The 21,276-nt window shown below is 39.0% G+C and overlaps 1 protein-coding gene across 3 annotated transcripts in view; it reads left to right on the forward strand.

The window, feature by feature from the left end:
* Nucleotides 1–21,276, forward strand: part of NR3C1 (nuclear receptor subfamily 3 group C member 1) — a 52,037-nt gene that overhangs the window by 20,977 nt on the left and 9,784 nt on the right. For all 3 annotated transcript variants that reach the window (XM_077924487.1, XM_028717924.2, XM_028717925.2), the window contains 4 exons: nucleotides 5,350–5,513; nucleotides 7,916–8,032; nucleotides 11,555–11,833; nucleotides 13,315–13,459. In XM_077924487.1, coding sequence (XP_077780613.1) covers nucleotides 5,350–5,513; nucleotides 7,916–8,032; nucleotides 11,555–11,833; nucleotides 13,315–13,459 — 705 coding nt within the window. The remainder of the gene's footprint in view (nucleotides 1–5,349; nucleotides 5,514–7,915; nucleotides 8,033–11,554; nucleotides 11,834–13,314; nucleotides 13,460–21,276) is intronic.

Below are 21,276 nucleotides of genomic sequence, written 5' to 3' on the forward strand. Positions count from 1 at the left end.
AGCATTGTATACAATATTTATCATTCTTATATTTCATTCCATTTTTCTGAAATGTCCCTTCTTGAGTACCTGCATACATACATAATATTATTTGCACGCCACCTTTCCACAGTTCAAACCATGTTCATGGTGGCTTACAACAAGAAAAAAATACATAACTTCAGCATAACAAAACTCGTCAATAAATAAATAAAACATCAAAAAAATACACAACCAAACTGAACAATTTTCACGTAATCTAAAATAAAAGACAAAGTGTGTTTAGAGAGTGCACCCCACATTACTCAATTTCACTTATGTGTGTGGCGGCCCAGAACATAACCTGCCCATAATAGGGGAGTCGTCTGTACTGTAGAAAGAGCCTTTTTTTATTGCAGGGACTCAAGATGCAGAGTGCTTAAGACAGTAATAATTACAGTTCATGAAGCACAACCTGTATGATAGAACCTTTGTGTTCTTTATACCACATTCCTAAATGAGGAAAGCCCCATTAATTGGTCATTTGCCTATGGCAGGGTAGTAAGAGGTGTTCTTTGAACATTGAGGAAATGCTCAACTATCATTTTACCTAATCTCAAAATATCATAACAGTCTTGCAATATCTATAAAAATGAAACCTAAAAATAAGGTATTGTAGAAGCAAAATTGCTTTCTCTCTGGCAGTAATAGTAATTATAATCTTGGCTTAAACTTTCTAAAAATTCCCTTGCAGGCTGCTGTGATTTTTTTAAACAGTGATTTAAACAATAAAAGTGAGTCTCTTAAGAATTGCTGGAATGTTATTCCTGGAATTTTCATTTTTTTCAGCACAACTCTTTTCGCTTCGCATGTAATCCGTTAAGAGAAATGTAGTTGTGTGTTTCAGGGGTGTGGTTTAGAGTGCAATCGTTTTTTAAAATGAGATTTCTTTGGAATCTTACAGGAAGTTCAAAACTTCAGTTTTCAGACTTTTTATTTTAAGGATGTTTGTTTAGAGTTTTTAAAATCGATAGTAATAGATTGTTGTGATGTAATTTAACTTACCATTTTCCCTGCTAATGCCTCAGTCTATGTGAATAATTTTAGTAGCTGTATCAGTTGTTTTTCAGTACTGTTAGTTGACCAACATATGACTTAGCGTTCTGCCTGGCATCCAAAAGTTAAATATGCCCATCTCTCTCACCTTGGGAATTGTTGTGCTGTATTTGGCAGTGATATATCAAAGGCAGCCAAACCTACTCCATGTCAAAAAACACAACTGAAGGAGGGGAAGGTCAGCGAAGAATGAGCTAAAACGAAAGCCAACCAAAAAAACACAGCCAAAATCAGGCCAAAGTGATGTTTTGGTCCACCACCTTGTTCAAAATGGTGGCTAGCATCCAAACATCAACAAAGATTGCCACTCCCACCTTCGGACTTCTCCTGCCAAGTTTGGTGATGATATCTCGAGTGATGTCTGAACGTATAGACGACAAACAGACAAAGCATTTTCTAAAATATGTAGTAGATTGTATGGCATAATTATTTTGTTCAGGTTAGGTTTTATTGACATTATCATCTAAAATTGTTCTTTTTATGTTATATTTATTATTATTCATGATATATTGTGATTCACCCCAGGCATAGTTTTGTGGAAGAGTAGCATACAAATAAACGCATGATGCTAATGACATTTCTCCACTTGGTGCAGGTTTCTTAATAGCTGTGCACTGCATGACCCCATGCAGCCACTGCCCTTTGATTACTGTTAGAAAGGGCATGCCTCTTTCTCCCATTGGTTGCCATTCATCATTGGTAAAGAAGTATTATCTCCAGCCCCACTCAGTGGCAGACATATCCATAAGATTCATGTAGATGTTAGGAGCATTAGGGACAAGACTGGCGGTTTCTTCTTGTAGTTGAAGTGGAACTGCAGTTCAGATTCTGTATAGGCATTGCCATCTCATTTAATGAAACAGGAAGAACTCATAAACCAGCAATAAGAGTTCATAATGCCAAAATAGGAGCGGTTCTCTTCTTACTCCACCCCTACTCCCACCCTGTAGTGTAGCGTCTATATCAGCTGTCCCAGAAATAAAACAATTTGAATATTTTCTTCTACAAATGTTTAAATATTCTCCACCAAGCCTTGGAAACTTGATACAGTCAGACCCTTGAGCTGTGACAGAAGGTTTGTGACACTTAACCTTTAGCTTTCAGACCTTCAACGTACTTTATAAACAGGCATCCTAAGTTTGCTTTTATTTTAAAAACTTTCCCAAAACAATGCAAAAATATGTTCTGAAATATGGAATAAAGCATACCTTTACCTTTAAAAGGGGCAGGGTCGTACAGAAAACAAGAAAGGCAGAATTTATTACATGGTGGTTAGCACAAAAGTATGGTGAAGCTGAAGGCTTGTTGGTAGATGAGAGAAATTTCTTCTGTTGCAACTTCCTAAAAACTTTCCAAGCTAATACAGAGTTCTCAGGTTAGCTTGTAACTATGTTCAGTACCACTTGCACACTTTGTTTTAGCCATAATGTTATCTGTTGTTTCTCATAGACCTTCTTCCCAGTTGTACTGAGTTCTTTCGGTGAATGTTGCTCCTTTCATTTTATGCCTGTGAGTTCCACTGAAAAATAGCATTTTTGAATCCTACCTTTTAGTGTAATATTAGACAATTTATTCCAAACATGCAAGTTTGGACCTTGTGCTTGAGTGAAAGACTTTGGCAAATCATTAATAAACAAAATTAGGTTGGGTAACATGGTTTGTCAACAGAAATTGTCCTCTGAACTTTCAGAGGACCCTTATCTTTGCCTTCTGGAAGTAAATACACTTATTTTATAATGGGGTATAAACCTGCTTTTTGAGAATAAAAGGTAAAAAGCATTTTAAACACATGCTGTTATTGGATAATAATCGTGGTGTTTAACAACCCAACACACCTGTATTTTATAACTGCTGCATTTTTTCATCTGCCTAGTTCTGGGCTGTAAATCTGATAAATCCTGCCTCCCACTTCTAGCTTTGTGTTTGCAAAAATAGTTTTACTCTTCAACTTATTAAAATAAAAAATGGACTGTAAGGGAAGTATTAGCAGTGGGCATCACTGTAGTGAAGCATTTTTGTTGTGCTGAATTGTATTTTTAAAGGTTATGAAGCAAAGCTAAAACTTACTCAGGGCTGAGGAACCTTTTCAGACCATGAGCTATATTCCCTTGTGAATAACATCCTTGGGACACATACCAGTGAGGGTTGGGAACAGAGGCAAAAGTGGGTGGAGCAATTAATGTAACTATTACCTTTGCGCAGTACCCTAGTTTTTACGCGCAAACTAGAGATGCCTGCTGTATAGTTTCAGACAACTGGAGGAGGGGTAGCTTTGTTTTAGGGCTACATTCTCTGTCATCAGTCCAACAATCAGCTTTGAGTGTCTCTAACTGGTGCTGGGTTCTCATGACGGTGTGCTAAGAGAAGCCCTCATCCTATGTCCCTCCCTGAACTTGTGGTCTTGAGTGTTGTGTTGACAACTCCAAGTCTTGTGGGTCTTAAATGTTCATGCTGATGCTGTCTTCTCAGGGGCAGCTCAGGATTTCATAGCTGTCCTGTCAACCATGGACCTGTCTCAAGACCTGAACCAATACTTGGCAGGGTGTACCTTGGATCTTGTTTCTCTACAGAAGTAGAGGGAAATAATATGTGGGTGTGAGAGAGAAACAACTCCATTGGTATGTACAGATCATTAACTGATCAGATTTGGTATGGTCTACTCCCTTGATCTGGATGGTTTTCTGAAGCCAATTGGAGATTTTCTCACAGCTTTAACTGGCAGTCTTATTGAGGTCTCTGCTTAGAATGAGGATATGACTTAGGTCATCAGTACAACTACTTCAAAATGTTTTCTGCCTGTCTGTAGATCTGGTGTCAGTTCCTTGGTATTCAGAGGAACCTTGTTAGTTCTCCTGGACCTCAACAGCTTTCAGTACCGTTGTCCATGGTAACCTTATCTGGATTAGTTTGGAAGGCATGGTTTTAAAGTGATTGTTGTACTTCTGAAGGAGAGGTTCTGGAAGATGGTGCTGGGGAACTTTTGCTCTACTCTACAGCCAAAGCCTTATGTCCTGCAGAAGTATTATTTTGTAAATACTAAAGAACAAGGGAGCCATGTAAATCACTGGGGGGAAGTCTTCCAGAGATTTGGGTTGCAATGTCATCAGCATGTAAATGACACTCAGCTTTACCTCTCATTTCAAGCTTTCTTGAATATAGGCATACTACCATGTGCCCTAGGAAAGTTAATTGAGTAAATTTTTATATGTTATGGGGGTTAGATTAATTAAGTGAAGGAGGGTATCTGGAGTTTGATCTTGAAAGTGCACAGAGGCAATACCACCTCTGAACAGAACTAAGACTGTTGGTTTAGCTAAAGTCTAAATATAATATAAAGGACAACAACCAGGATAGTGGTGGAGTTCATACTTGGATTGTAGGGGTGTTCTACTGGTGCTTTGAGCACTCATACCAATTTCTCCAAGGAAGGGGGAATGAAATGGATTTGTTTGCGCCCATGAGGCCAAGTGCCTGAGTGAAAGTTGGTTATCCACATTGGCCTGGGCCTCAACTTTGTGGCTGGTGGATGTAGCACATAGTGGCATAGACCTACAGTGGCTTCTGTTTTTGGTTGCAGTCCAAACAAGCCCTGCATCATCTCTTCATTTGGAGCTTAGGATTCAGTTACCCAAAAATTGTGCACCTTGTTTTGCTCAATTTTGCTGTGTAAGCTCAAATGTTAAGATTCAGTTGCATCACAGATTCAAACTTCCTTCAGCAACAAACTTAGTTCCAGTTGTAACTGGGCCAATCATTATGTAATGTTTCATCCCACAGAAAATGTTGTGTGTTTTTTATCCCATTGAAAGTATCATGTGTGCAAAACGAAGCATTAAAAAAATGGTTGATCCTAATGGCCTCAAGATAATACTTTTAAAGAGCATCTAGGCTGACTTCCAGCTGACATCCAAGCACCATTTATTGAAATAAAAATTGCATACATTAAATACAAGTACATAGCATGCATCCACAATGCATTTCCCTACTTGTTTTTTCTTCCAATTATGGAATAAATAGGGTGAAAACATACTTTTAAATATTGTGCCTTTTAAAATCCCAGGCTCTGCCTTCAGTATTACTGTAACAGCACTTTCTTTTTATGGTTTTAAAATGTGAAGTACTTTACTGTGAGTATAATGAATTCAGCAAAAACTCAAGATGCTTTTCTTGTGTTTTGGTTAACAGAGCAGAGTAAGAGTCAACGTTTTTGTAGCTTAGTATTCCTATACTTTTATTCCTTTCTTTAGTTTGGTCTGTGTTTTGTTGTTTCCTTAGCCCTGGAATGAGATCTGATGTAAGCACTTCACCATCTACCTCTTCAACAACTACGGGACCACCTCCCAAGCTCTGCCTTGTTTGCTCAGATGAGGCTTCTGGGTGTCATTATGGTGTCCTAACTTGTGGCAGCTGCAAAGTGTTCTTCAAAAGAGCTGTGGAAGGTAGGATATATCACAGTTATTTAAAACATATAGTCTATATCTCACCTCAAATGTTTGTGGGTTTTTACAAAGGTTATTGGAGTTCATTTCCATGCTATTTCTTCCTGTTTCCTGCAAAATCCTTGGTCTTCAGTAGCCATCTTCAAGTATTTTTCTGTGTGAGTGTGTGTATGTGCGTGTTAAGTAAGCACGTGAAAGCAGCCGGTGGGAATAAGCATTCTGGCTCTACCTCCTGTTCCCATTCCATTGCTTTTCACAAGTTGGAGGGCAGACTTCTAAAGTGGGAGCCTTCTATACTTGTGGCAGCTACCTTCTTCAGATTTTCACCCTCCAAATCATGGGTGGTGATGTGGGTGGAGCCAGAACTAGCTTGCTCTCCTAACTCTTCTTCATGTATTTACTTAACATGAAAGAACAAACAGCCAAAGAGGGCTGTTTTGTTTATTTTTATTTACAATATAGCCCACTCTTCATTTATGGTATAGCTCACTTGTCACTGAATATTTGCAATCCCAGAGCATGGAGCAAAGTAATAAAAATAAACAGAGAAAAATAATATACAATATTGCAAAAAACATATAAACAGGCCCAAGAAATAGAAACTTAACAATTATGTCATGAGAAAAGCAAGCAAAACTACATTAATAAAATTAAAAATTTCCAATTTAACCAAATACCTAGGTAAAAGCAAACACAAGATGTTCAAACAGTTTAAACAACCAATGGTTTTAGCAAGTTCCCACCCTGTTTTTCACTAATGGTAGCCCGCTCTTTTCTCTGTCTCCCCACACAAAGAGGGCCCCACTCTGTGCCAGAAGATTCTCAGTGTAACTGCTTACCCAACCTCCAAGATACCACACCACAGTGTTGTTTATGATCCTTGCACACTAGGCATTGGAATTCCCCCCCCCCCCAATTAATATTAAGCAGGAACTTTTCCTGTATGGTTTACAGCAAACTAAGCAAGACATGTAATGTTAAACATCCATAATACAATAAGATAATAAGTTGTTTTAAAACTTTTGATTTTATTTATATCTTGACAAGTTTTAGGTCAAGTTGTTTTCAGTGTTTGATTTTATTTGTAAATAGACCCTGGTAAATAGATCTACCGAGGTTCACTGTTCTCCTATTGTTGCTCATGTTTAACACTGCTATTTAATTCAGTATGGAAAGAATCTACTCTTTAAAAGTTATAGTTGACTTTACTTTGCTTCCAAGGTTTGCTTATACTTGGATCTTTGGTTCCATAAAAATTCCAAAGGATTTAGTTTGCCTGCTTCACAAGCTCCAAAAACCAAATAGTTTCCTCCCTGTTCTTTTAAAGTGGTAAAATCAATATGTCCTAAAGCAGCATTTCAAAACAAAATTTCTCAAACTGGATTACTGGCTGCTTGCTCTGGTGGTACCAACTTTAACCTAAAAAATGCAGAGAATACGTAATTCTGTTCCAGGAAAAAAGTATGGATAGACATTTTATAGTGAACTACTCCATAGCGAGTTTTTGAAAAAGCAGTTTACTTTTTTCAAAAGTTCTGTGTTGGAGACATTATACAGTACAATAAAATGACTACTTGGATATACATTGATATAAAAATGTGAGTGGTCATAAAAAGTACTCCAGTTCCACACTGATTTTCCTAGCAACTGACATTCTGCTCCAGATGTTCAGCCACTTTCTGTCTCATCCATCTCAGATTTTCATGGACATGTACCTATAGAATACTGGAACAATGTAGGCCTTCCTTATATTCACTCCCTCTCCAATACTTCTCATCTGATTCTTCAAATTTTTTGTGTACCCCCCCCCTTTCAGAGCAAAAAAGGGGAGTGGGAGACTTGCAGATGATTTAAAAAACCTCTTCCTACTTCCCTTTTAATTCACTGATATTGGGGTCTTAAAAGGGAAATGGGAGGGGGTTTGCAAAAAACCTTTGCAATTCTCTTCCTTCCCTGCTTAAGATTGGATTTCAAGGGATTTTGTAAAGTGGGCAGCCTGCTCACCTGTCAGATTTTGCCTGTGAGTAAGATCCTGATAAAGATCTGGCCCATGGAACCAAAAAGGGAGGGGGAGCTTGAGACCAAAATTTGACACACACACACACACACACCCCTTCATGCCCTTTAAGCAAGACACTGCATTTTGGGAAGGAGGTGTAGGGCTCTGGCAGGGTCCTAGAGCCCACCCATCTCCTTCTCAAAGCTGAGAAAGAGCTAACTAGGCTTTGGGAAAGGGGGGGGGGGACTGTAGAACCCTGTCGGAGCCCTCATGCATCCTTTCCAAAGCCCATGGATAGGATAGATAAGTCCATTTGTTTCTTCTCTTCCCCAACCCAACAAGTGCATGTTAGAAATTAAATGCTCATAATTATAAAGGTGTTGTGCTTTGTTTGCAAATGCAGGGCAGCACAATTATCTCTGTGCTGGAAGAAATGACTGCATTATTGACAAAATCCGGAGAAAAAACTGCCCAGCTTGCCGCTATCGGAAATGTCTTCAAGCTGGCATGAACCTGGAAGGTAACTTGCAATGTTTTAAAGCTGAAACCTAGAAAATCCTTCATTTTTGCATATATAAAAGATGGAAAGCCTCTTTGCACATTACTCATATGAAGATGTCCCAAATATAGAAAAGGACAGTGGGGACATGTTGCATCAAATGCCACACATCTTTTTCCTGGCCTTTCCTATGATGTGCAGCTGTGATGGCAGCCTGTACCCATAGACTCAGAAATCCATGCCTAATATGTGAACATAAGGGATGGGGGAAGCTGCATGATGTTGAGTGCAGGACTGGTGGCCTATCCCTCTGCTTCATTCTACACATTGATCCCATCACTGGAATAATGCATGAAGTGGGTTAGTGTAAGTTTCAATAGTGGGAGTGGTCCCTACTCACAATTCAATAGTCAATAGTAACAAAAACTAATCCATTCAAAAGTATGTATTATAATAAAGATTACAAACTCAAATAGAGAGTATAAACTCTAACAGAGATTACAAACTCAAAGAGATATGTATAGCACAATAATTCGTTACAAAGATTTTCTCTTTCTCACTCGACAATAATGTTGATCCTTATAATTTATCAGTTTGCAGATGGAGACTCAGTTTCAATCATAGAGCAGAAGTCAGAAGTCAATTATGGATTGGAAACCAGGACAGGGCCCTGTTTCGATGTATTCACCTTCATCAGCTAATTTTTAAGCTTGAAGTTTGTAAGTTTGAAGACTTTCAGATAAATGTAGCCTGTTATTTTCTATATATCTATATATAACAGGATATATTTATCCAAAAATCTTCAAACTTACAAACTTCAAACTTAAAAATTAGCTGATGAAGGTGAATACGAGACAGGGCCCTGTGTACCTGTCCTATTGACTATCGAATTTTGAGTAGGGACCACTCCCACTATTGAAACTTACATTGGCCTGAGTTCTTGTTGTGCTTTTTTCTTGGTATATTTAATAACAAGGACTCCAACTTATTTAACTTATTTAAGTGGGTTAGTGGCAATATATGCAGTTGTTTAATGTTTTCTGAATAACTATTTATCACTGTATATGTTTAACATATGCACGTCTTTCTTGACAGAACTTAGATATTTCTTTCAACATGCATTTCCAATCTTTCCCAGACTCTCATAAGAACTGTATTTTGCACTGAAGTGTCACTGTAGTATGATTTGTATGCATGCTAATCTCTTTTTTCCGTTTCTCTTCTTTTTGTTTTCACTTTCCGATTTCACGTATTTGTGCACTCCTTTTTTCAGTAAATACTGGGGTTGGGAAAACCCCACACTTGGAGTGTATAACAGTTTGAATGCAAATCAGGAAGAAACAAACATGTTGACTCATCGGGTGGTATTCTATACCAGTTCTACTCAGAGTTAGATCCATTGAAGTTAATCAACACCACTAACTTCTGTTCACTAATTTCAGTGGGTCTACTCTGAGTAGCACCTGGTTGAGTGCAATCCATTGTCAACAATATGAAACTTTTAAAGTATGGATAGGTGATAACATTCAGTAATACTGTATGGCAAATTCATAATGAGCAAATTCACATGTTTGGTCCTTTCTGGCTGAGGAGAGGTAACTGTTGCAGGCTTGTCATTGCAATCCAGGAAGTCTTGTAGTAGCAATGTTAGTAGTGTTTGGCAGAATGAAGACTTCCACTTGTGTGATAGGAAAACTGACCTGGCCTTACCATTAGACAGAGTGCAGGTGCTGCTCAGGCGCTGCATTGCTGGGGTTGGACTAGATGATCCCCGGGCTCCCTTCCAACCCAGCAGTTCTGTGATTTCTAGCTCAGTAGTTAGGGAGGCAAGCCTGCATTGTGATCTGTCTCTGCTGCTCCATGTGGTGTTATATTTAGGAGCAAAGACATTTTTCATCCCCCCCCCCCAACATTCAAACTTTGTAAACATTGCTAATTATTATAGCAATTTCATAATAATTCTGTGACTATATAATTCTAGAGGCCCCTGAAATATTATGTGTTTCGATTATTTTAAGCCCTTATGTCTAACAATAGAATGTCTTTACCAGAAACTTAATTTAGAGGCGGTATGTTTTAGGTCTTTGCAGATAACAAATTTAATTGGACAAACAACTAAAATACTTGGCTGCTTGTGCTTTTGCATACGTTTTTGTCTCTGTCTTACAAAACATCTAAATCTCTGTCTTACAAAATATCTAAGGAAGGGCAATCCAGAGTGTGGATGCTATCACCAAGAAGACCCACTTCCACATTGTCACCAAATGACAATTGGGTGGTTGTGGAGCAACCAGCAGAGTCTCCTTGGAAGATCAACTTGGTCTGTACTGGGGAAGGCAGTCTGCTAGGTATAATAGTCCCAAGTTGTTTAGTACTTTAAATGTCAACCACATCACCTTGATCTCAGTAGGTAATAGGCAGCCAATAGTATAATAGCTAATAACGCAACTAATGATTTTGTATGTTATTGCATGTATGTGTCTCCAAAAACACCTCTAATTGTGTGCTAACTCAGGTATGGAGTAGGCAAAATCACTGGTAAGCTCACAAGTGCCTCCACATTTGCTGTGATTTCTGTAACAGCAGCTGCTGCCAAAAGCACTGCTGCAGTTGGAGGCATCAAGTGTATAGCACCACATGGAAGCACTGCTGCATGCAAGTGATCTGGCCCTTTGCTATCTTTTCAAAGTCCTAGTTGGCTAAGTGCTTTACAGCTCTTTGCTACTCATAGAATTGTGAAGTTGGAAGGGACCAGTATTAACTTTATAATTGCTGTTCATTATCTGGTACTCTATTTTATCCATTTTTGTAATTCCACTGTAAGATAGATTTTATATACAGTATTGCAAAATTTTCAGGATATATGGTTCGTATAAGTAAAAAAGTATGCAGGCAGCATAGATACTGTGGAAATGTGAATAAACACAGTATATGGAGAAGTGTATTTTAAGCAGTTTATCTGGCATATGTATTCCATAGTTTAATTATAATGGCAAGCAGTTGTCAGAAAAAAATATCTTTTTTGGTCCAGCTGTAGAAGAAACAAAAAAAATTCTGGCTATGGGGATTCATGTCTAGTATGCATTCTATGATTCTATGTGCATGTAGCATGGTGTGTATGTAGTTTTGCTCATCCATTGCCAAGTTCTGTTGTCTTGGTTTTAGTGCAATGCAAAGGCCTCATTGAAACCATTCCATTCCAAAGCTGTAAATGGAATAAGTTTTTTAGTAATTTCCCCCAGGTGCACTACTGCTTTTTCTTCCTTTTCACATTTAATCCAAGGTTTCATTTTCTGTTCATACAAATAAAACCATAAAGGAAGGGCAGGAAATCTCTGTGGCCCCCAACTCCTCTCTGTTCCAGCAAGCATAGCCAACGTTTGGGGATGATGAGAGTTGTAGTTCCAACAAGATTAGGAGGCCACAGGATTCCCTGCCATAAGGAGTCTGTTGTATGCCTGCAGCATAGAAGATGGCATTGTGTTAGCAACGCTTACTGGTTTTATTTTTTAATGTTGACTTTATTTTCTTAAACATTTCTAGCACGAAAGACAAAGAAAAAGATAAAAGGAATCCAGCAATCTAATGTGGCTGCAGGAAGAGAGACTGCAGAAAGTCCCACAAATAAGGCTGTTGTTCCTGCCTCCCTGCCACAGCTAACGCCTACTCTGGTTTCCCTACTGGAAGTCATTGAACCAGAAGTGATGTTTTCAGGCTATGACAGCACAGTACCGGACACAACTTGGCGTATTATGTCCACTCTCAATATGCTAGGAGGAAGGCAAGTGGTTGCTGCTGTGAAATGGGCAAAGGCAATACCAGGTTTGTATATGTATTACATGAATATAGACTATACTTCCTTAATGTAAGTGTGTTTTGCAAGGCCATATTCTGCTCCTAACCATGGTAGGCCTGGATGATGAATCAATACATTGCCCAGGACCGGTATGAGGACCAGCGTACCCAGTGGTATGTTGTGGGTGAAGCCGCTTCTGCTGCCGACTCCCTCTGCTGTCAGCGCCCAGTGTGAGAGGGAGGAACAAGCCACAGTGGGTCTCTGCAGCAGCAGTGATTTTACCTGCAATGTACTGCCAGGTGAACAGCCATTGCGCTCCGGCCGTCATGCAACTTGTTCTTCCCTCAGCTGCCCATGCAGGTAGGCCGCTCCTTTAAACCTCTCTACTTAGTGGCTGCCTGCCCCTGAATGGAGAATTTTAAAGGAGCCTCCAGCTCTCACAAGCTGGAGGCAAGGTTGGGGCTCCGTTACACTTGAGGGAGCCCTGCGAACGGAGGCTCCCTCCATCTTGGGGCAAGCAGGAGAAAGAAGCCTCCGGCCTGCGTGGGTGGGGGCCCCAGCTGAGCAGCACAAACAAGCTGAGTTGTCCCTGCCCATGAAGGTACGGGTGAAAGTGCCTCCGCTCCCATGGCGAGAGCTGCAGCAGTTTCACCCTGTACCTTGCGGGCTGGGGCCAATGCAGCATAGTTCACAGTCATTGTTTATCGCCAGATTGTGATGTTGAAAACCAAACATTGTCCAGCCCTAAATCAGGGGCTTCTTATCTTACACCATAGAGAAAGGTTCGGTTTCCTGGTTTCCGTTTTGTAGCAGCATACAGTGGTACCTTGGGTTAAGTACTTCATTTGTTCCAGAGGTCCGTTCTTAACCTGAAGCACCACTTTATCTAATGGGGCCTCCTGCTGCTGCCGCCAGAGCACAATTTCTGTTCTCATCCTGAAGTAAAGTTCTTAACCCGAGGTACTCTTTCTGGGTTAGCGGAGTCTGTAACCTGAAGCGTATGTAACCCGAGGTACCACTGTATAGGTTGCAGTTCTACCTCCAAAATGACACAGAGATAAATTATTCCCTTACAGTTAATTGTTGTGGCTTGCCGTGAAAGGAAAAAAATGAAACAAGAACTAATACTAGGATTGGAAAGTCTCATCAGCTTCTTCTCTGGCAGGGAAAAGATTAAACACTCTTTTCCTTAATGTTCCTTTTCCAGTGGAAATCGCCTCTTCCAAAGAGCATTATACAAAGGAGAGCGCTTGGTTACATTTCACTGCAGCATATCAACTGCAAATTGCATATTTGTAGATATTAATATGTCTCTTATGAACATTTTTTGCTATTTAGTATTACTATTTCATAAAACTATTTTGAATTTTATGTCCCTTTACTGAATTTTTGATGCATTTTGACTCTGGACCCTCTCAAGAAGTCATTCAAAATAACACTTTGGACAAGCAGTACTTTAATTACAACAGGAAATGTGCTAGATCTTGTACCTTTTATTTCCAATCAGGTTTCAGAAACTTGCATCTGGATGACCAAATGACACTTCTGCAGTATTCGTGGATGTTTCTGATGGCTTTTGCCCTAGGATGGAGATCATATAAACAGGCTAATGGAAGTTTATTGTGTTTTGCACCAGATTTGATCATCAATGAGTAAGTAGTATTCGAGTCCTTCTCTTTGTGTTTCTAAAGCTTGGCTACACTTCTAGAAATGTGTTCTTATAACTTAGGTGCACAATTAGTACTATAATTGTGTATAAAGACTTAGCTTATAAAAAAACAATTCCTTATTTATTTTTCAATTTGAATATTTCAGTAACTTGTACTGCTTATAGAACAGTAGAAATGAAGGTATTAAAAATCTCTTTTGGCTTTTACTTTAATAATGCATAACTACATCTGTCTGTTGAAAATGATAACACCACAGTGGTGTTCTTCCTGTGCAACACAAGTTGGCAGGATGAGAGCCACTGTGGTGCAATAGTTAGGAAGTGTCATACTATGACAAGGGGCACCCAGGTTCAATTCAGCATGAAGTTCATTAGGAGACCCTAATGTGCATATGTTAGTTGGCAACCTAATTTGGCTAAATTTAAATTACCAGAAGTGAGCCAAAGGTGAGGTGGGGAATGATGAGTAGGGTTGGTTAGGTTTGTTTTGCATCGTGATGGTGTCCACAGCAGGGTGGTAGTAGTCGGGGGGACGGGGCACAAAATATGTTAGAGATGTCTCCCAGTAAAATAGTTGTTAGAATATATGCACAATCCATATCCACTTTATGATGCTTTGAATATATTAACAAGGTTACTTTTGTGAGTACTAGGGTTAGGTCACATCTATTAGAGTGCCTGTCTACTATTAATAAATATTCAACTAAGCAAAGAATATATTTAGATTTGTTTGTTACTGTTTAGGCTTTTCGTTTTGCTCGTTATAGCAGTATGCTATTTGGGTACCCTGCACTATTAGATTTCACTATTAGATGAAATAACTGGTTAAAGTAGGGGTGCTATGCACAGTTGTGCTGAGAATCCAAAATGGGGGAGGGTAGGCAGACAGTAGAACAAAGGATAATATAGGCGGGTTGCAATGGCATAACATTGACCTTTTACTGAAATTATACAAATTGATAAAGGCTGAAGGCCACAGAGGATACACTCCTCTGGAGACTAATTTCTCTCTTCCCCTTTGACCTGTGAGATTTTTCCACAGACTCCGCTTCTCACATTCTAAAACTGCCATCTTTCATAGTGCATGTTTGTCTTGTTTAATTCTAATTTTGAAATGCTCTAGCTTACTGACACCACAATAATAGTTCCATTATCATACCTCTATATTTGTCTATCATTATTTGTTGACAACTATGAACTGATATTGTCTGGCTACATTGACCTTGTTTTTGCATATGTGAATCCTTTTGTCATAATAAGTTAAGAGCATTAAATGTTCCTTCCACTCAAATAAACTCTTCCCTTCAGATGCCCTTTGCAGACAGTGTTTCACATAATAAATGGTGACACTTCTAATACATGTGATACTGTAGCACAGAATCCTAGTAACACAGTAAAGGTATTTGCATGGCACTGTAACATTGCACAATTGAAAAAAGCTCTGAAACAATAAGTAACTAAGTGCTAAATCTTAACACATCTATTATTTCTGTATTTTAATATAGTGTGAGAACAGTTGCTTCCCAGAGATTCTGTATATTTATTCCTCAAAAGCAAGCCTTTTTACATTTTTGTAATATTTCTGATTGTGGTAGATATTTTCTGCAGCAGGGCCAGAATAGTCAGTTGTGGGACGTTCTCACCACTTTCTGTAGACACTTGGTGCAGTTTCATGAAAAAATTACATACTGTAACAACATAGGTAGATTCAGTTTACGGCAAACCTTGATGCCCTGTAAGGATCTTGATGAACAGAACTTGACCTGGCTATTAAAAAAACAAACAAAAAACTTTCTCAAGTGTTGTGTTATTCTAGTCACCCAAATGGAAAACTTGTATCAAATTCTATTGAGCAACTACAATAAGGATGGACTATGATCTCATCCTTAATGACTTTGTTCCTCCCTGAAGAAGCCTGTCTTGCATGTTGACCTGTAATCTTTTGTGTTCATTACTTGCTTTAGTGGACAAATATTTCTTCTACTTTGAGGCTTCTTCTCTTTTGCTACAGTGCATTTTGACTGTTTTATCCTTTTTTAACTCAATCTTGACCTGAAAGAAACAGTGCATCAGATTGATATTGCTTGCGTCAAAAATAGAGGCTTAGTATAACCACCTGTATACTTTGAAATATGACAGTTTCCCAATGAAATACAGTATGTGGAAATTCTATATCAGTCCCTGTATTGAATGCAAACAGTGATTTAAAAAAAAACCTGTGATAAAACATCATAGCTAAATTTATTGGTTTTTATTCTGTTATGTGGATTGAGAAGGAAGCTGAAAAAGTAGCTTACAGTGGTACCTCGGGTTACATACGCTTCAGGTTACAGACTCCGCTAACCCAGAAATAGTGCTTCAGGTTAAGAACTTTGCTTCAAGATGAGAACAGAAATCGGGCTCTGGCGGTGCAACAGCAGCTAGAGGCCCCATTAGCTAAAGTGGTGCTTCAGGTTAAGAACAGTTTCAGGTTAAGTACGGACCTCCAGAACAAATTAAGTACTTAACCCCAGGTACCACTGTACTGAGATATACTGTGCTCTTCCTGATTCTGATTATTGTATTCTAGTTGCATTTCATGAAAGGAGATAGATGCTGAGGTTTTCTGGTTAACCCACCATATATGTGAGGGCGATCTGGCTGTGACACCTGTCACCCTGTTGATCACCAGGGTTGATTTGGCTGGCTAGGCAGGTGTCACCTTCCATATATAGGAACATAGGAAACTGCCTATACCAATCAAAATGGTTTTATTTATTTCTATTATTATTAAAATTGTATACCGCCCTATACCTGCAGGTCTCAGGGCAGTTCACAGGATAAATAAATAAATAAAATAATAATAAATTATAATAAATTATAATATAAAAATTATAATAAATTATAAATAATAAAAAATAAGGATAAACTTCATAACTTAGATGCCATTTAAATAAAGCATATAAGTTAATATAAACCCTCCAAATAGGTAACCACAGAAGATTGATGCCTGTATGAAATGAGCTCTTCAGATCATAGATAATGGATTTTTGTCCTTGCAATCTCGAAGTAGAAGTCTCTTAGCCACCATAAGAGCTAACACAATCCACTTTTTCTGCCCACCCATTAATGCTTCCGGGATATAGTTTTAAAGTACCTGATATTCTGCAAATACCAAGGATTTCACCAATATAAAATTGATAAGGGTAGCAACTTCAAACAAAAAGGAATATATTATACTACAAAAACACATAAAAGGTTAAATAACAGGAAGTATCGTAATATGGGAGGGCATTTATTTATCTATAAATGAATGCTTCAAAAAATACCCACCACCTTTCATTAACATTATTTCCAAGAAAATACTGCTGCAGCCTTTTAGTCAGCATCTACATTTACAAGAGACTATGAGGTGCTGCTTACCCAGCTGACAGGAAACTGCATGCAGAGAGACTGTAGTCTTAGCCAGCTCCATGGTGCCCTGTGCTGTTTTGCTGACTCCACATACATAGTCCTTGTTATGCAGCTTGATGGATATCTATGCACTTCTAGTTCTGTGAAGTGAAGGTCTGGAAATAAGTGAGAAAAGGAGAGATACATGAATTAAAGGTTCACCACTTTCAGTCTCATTTAATGAGGTTAAATGAAACATCTGATAAGTGAAGTTGTGAGAAATATAGGTGCTTCTCAGAGTAGATTGCGTATTACGGGAGGGTATCTGTCTTTTCAGACTTTCACTGTAATGGGAATGCAGAATAGATGTATTGGCACTAGTTCAGGAATATTGGCTGGCACTTCCATTTGAGCTTGGGAGGAGGGTCAGACCTCTGTGCAAGAAGTAATCTAGTTTCCCAGTAATTTTTACTCCTTGGAATGCTGATCATTTCCCTGAATATTTGAGCATTTCAATTTTCTTAACGTCAGTGTTACTGGTTTAAGGTATACATTGCACAATGAAAATGTGGCTATTTCTGAACTACCAATTCCTGTACCAGTCCATAATAGGTTTTGCTTTAATCAGTCATGGATGCAATATCTGAGCTTATCTCCTAGCCAAGTGTTGTTTGCTAAAATCCCTTAACAAAGCGCTCACTCTGTGCGTGTGTCTGTGTATGAGAGAAACAGGAAATACAAGTTGGTAGGCTACTGTATCTTATGAGACTTGCAAGTGGCATGTAGTACAGCCTGACTTGCATAAATTCTGTATTGCACAATATAAATTTCCCATTAGTGATGGTGTAAATCTTTTCCACCTCCCATTTGCTAATTTAATTTCACACCTATGGATAACTGTTGGTTAACCAATAATTTTACTACTGGAAATAATCTATGACCTCTCATCTATTAAGCAAATAATAATTTCAGGTAATTTATCTAGCAAAATAAGAACATACAGGGCTTTATATAACCTCTTCTATCAAAAAAGCTGTAGCCCGCATAAACTAAAATTACTCAAGGAGCTTGCATAGTAACCAGCCGTCTCATTTCATTAGGTAGGGGAACCTGGAGAATGACCTCTGATGAGGCATTGCAGAAGTAGCTTTGCCCCAACTCATTTAGGTTATTAAAAGTTAAAATCAGCACTTTGAATTGGAACTGGAAACTGACTACAAGGTACTACAGATGATCAAGCACTGGTATGATATAATTATATTTACCAGTCCCATTCACTCATTCATTCATTCACTCACTCATTCATTTTTTTACTACTACTTCATTTATATGCCGCCCATCTGACTGGGTTGCCCCAACAACTCTGGGCAGCTCCCCATCCATAACTTAGTCAACCTATTTTGGACCAACTGAAGCTTCCAGACTGTTTTGGAGGGTAGATCTCTGTAGAATGCATTGCAGTAATCTGAGTGGTAGGTTACCAACCTATGGCTATAGCAAGTTAGCTGAAGCAGATGTACGGCAATTGTAGAATGAAAAATTGGACCACCAAGATTATATTTATGTTCTGAATAGGTAGCTCTGCTTAGGAACCCATAGTCTAAGCTATTCAAAAATAAATATACATACTCAGAATAGGAGCAAGTGTATTCACATAACATATACCACAGGGAGGAAGTGGGAATTGTAATTGCAGGGTAGTTATAATGTAATTACACTGCAGATTTGCTGTAGCACCATATCATTACTAATTATTCATTTTCCTAGAAGAGAAGGATAGCTGTAGGAATGTTACTCACTGTTCATGCTTATTTTATATAATTATTCTCACTTGTGCACTTTAAGGCCACAGTTACAAGTAGCCCCTATTCCCAGTGCTCCTTAATTGCACAGTGCAGCTATTTAGCACAATTTAATGGTCAATATCAACTGGTTAGGAAACATTAGCTGATGAAGCTTAACAATAATCAAACACTTCTCCAAATTCAAAGTACTCATTAAAACAAAAGCTACCCATTAAATTTAGCTGCCAGCTTTCCCCCAGCTGATGTCCTCCCCATATTTTGCACTTCAGATCCCATTGTCCATGACTATTGGCCATGCTTGCTGAAGCTGATGAAAGTTGGGAGAGCCAAAGATCTGGAGACCATCAGATTTGGAAAGGCTGACTTGAGCTATTCTGATCCCTCTGGAAACTCATAAGATGGCCATGAAGGAAATAGGCTTTCCATGTTGGTTGTCCCTAGCATCTGATAATTTATTTTATTGGTGATATGCTTGTTCTGCTTTTTGAGAAAATCCTTCACAAAGCAGCTTGCATATTTCATAAAAGTTTTTCTTAAAAAAGCAGCTGTTAAGTGTGGTGTAGTAGATAAAGTGCAGGATTAGGACCCGGCATATCAGTTTTCAAATCTGTAATCAGCCATGAAGCTTACTCGGTGAACTTGGGTATAACTGACTTCCGGTGGTTATGTATGCCACCTGGAGCTGCTTGCAGTCAATAATACATAAAATTAGAATAAACAGTAACATTAAAATAACCAGCACAACACAGAAATGATTTGGCCCTACCCCAGTTAACTACCATCAATCCATATCCTCACCCACCTGGTGGGTGCTGAAGCGGGCCTTCTGAACTACGGTAGATTTTAAGATATAGACACCACTACATGGGTGCAGGCGATTCTTTGAATAATATTGAACTAAGCTGTTTGGGGCTTTAAATATATTAACGAACACTTTGAATTGAGTTTAGAAACACAGTTCAGCACAAAGAACACTAGAGCAGTGCGTATGTTGGGCCAGTAGTTGGAACTTTTGGAAAGGGATTTTTTTTTTTTTGTGGATTTTATGTTTGGGGCTCAGATGGAACCTTCAGCAAACTACTTCTTCCTCTGCTTTTAGTGTTGAGTTGGCTGGTTGACTGATTTGATTTTAAGAGATTGCCTAAAGGTGGAAAGGCAGGATATCATTCAAGGTGGTTTGCAAACATAATGCCATTTACAAGGGACTCTGCAAGGTCCAGCTCCCCGCACCTGATGTTTGTTCAGGTTCTGGCAGCCTTGGAAATAGCAAGTCCTCCTCAAACCAAATTGGAGAGCAGAGCCAGAAAATGTGTCCAGGATCAGGAGGTCATAGCAGCTCCTGTCACATTCTTCTTCCTACGTTGCAGCAGCAAATGTGGGGTCACAGAGTCAAAGAATTTTGGAGTTACAAGGGATCTAGTCCAACCCTCCTGCAATGCAGGTATATGCAGCTGTCTCATACACAGATTGAATAAGCAACATTGCTGTTATCAGCACCATGCTCCAAACAGCTGAGCTATGCTGAAATAAGTAACTGCCCAAGATTACTAAATAAGTTCAATGCAAGTTACTTGTCTCCATCTACTCCAGCAGTCTATTTCCAATAGTGGCCAGAAAATTGCCTCTGGGCAGCTGACAAGCAAGGCGTTATGGCAGTTGGTGTCACTGGCACCTGGTATTCATAGGTGTGCTGTCTCTGAACAAAGAGCTTCTATTTAGCCATTGTGGCTGATAGGATCTTCAATGGTCTGAGCAGCTTTGGGTGAATTGAACCAAGGAAAAGTATAGTGGGAACAGTTTAACAGGGTTGGATATCACCCCATGTTTTGGAAGTGCTAGTACCTCTTCCTGTTCATTTGTATTGGGGAGGAGTCATACTAGCTCTCACATAAAGTGTGTACTGCATGATAATTGTGGCAAGTAATGATACAGGATTCTAAAATTGCAGGCTTTCAAAGCATCTAAAATATGACCTACAGCTTAGCACATCTTGAGTCTCAAAGCTACACCCCACATCCTCTTCAAGCAGAAACATATCACAGGGTGTGGGCCTTTCTGCTAGCTACACCCTGCTGTCAAAGTGCAAAAGGGATAGAAATTTGAAAATAGAAAAAAGCAATAATAATTCAACAAACACAGTTCTAAAATTGAACTGATCTTGCTGTTTTTATAGCCATTAAAAATAGCCAGTATATAAAATATCCAGCCCAAACATTTAATAAGGTGAAATAAAGTCCTTTGCCCTGCTTCGTTTTGATGTATGGAAGTGAGAGCTGGACCATAAAGAAGGCTGATCGCCGAAGAATTGATGCTTTTGAATTATGGTGCTGGAGGAGACTCTTGAGAGTCCCATGGACTGCAAGAAGATCAAACGCATCCATTCTTAAGGAAATCAGACCTGAGTGCTCACTGGAAGGACAGATCGTGAAGTTGAGGCTCCAATACTTTGGCCACCTCATGAGAAGAGAAGACTCCCTGGAAAAGACCCTGATGTTGGGAAAGATGGAGGGCACTAGGAGAAGGGGACGACAGAGGATGAGATGGTTGGATAGTGTTCTCGAAGCTACAAACATGAGCCTGACCAAACTGCGGGAGGCAGTGGAAGACAGGAGTGCCTGGCGTG

The sequence above is a fragment of the Podarcis muralis genome, chromosome 2 (genome assembly GCF_964188315.1).
Source record: "Podarcis muralis chromosome 2, rPodMur119.hap1.1, whole genome shotgun sequence".
Lineage (NCBI taxonomy): Eukaryota > Metazoa > Chordata > Lepidosauria > Squamata > Lacertidae > Podarcis > Podarcis muralis.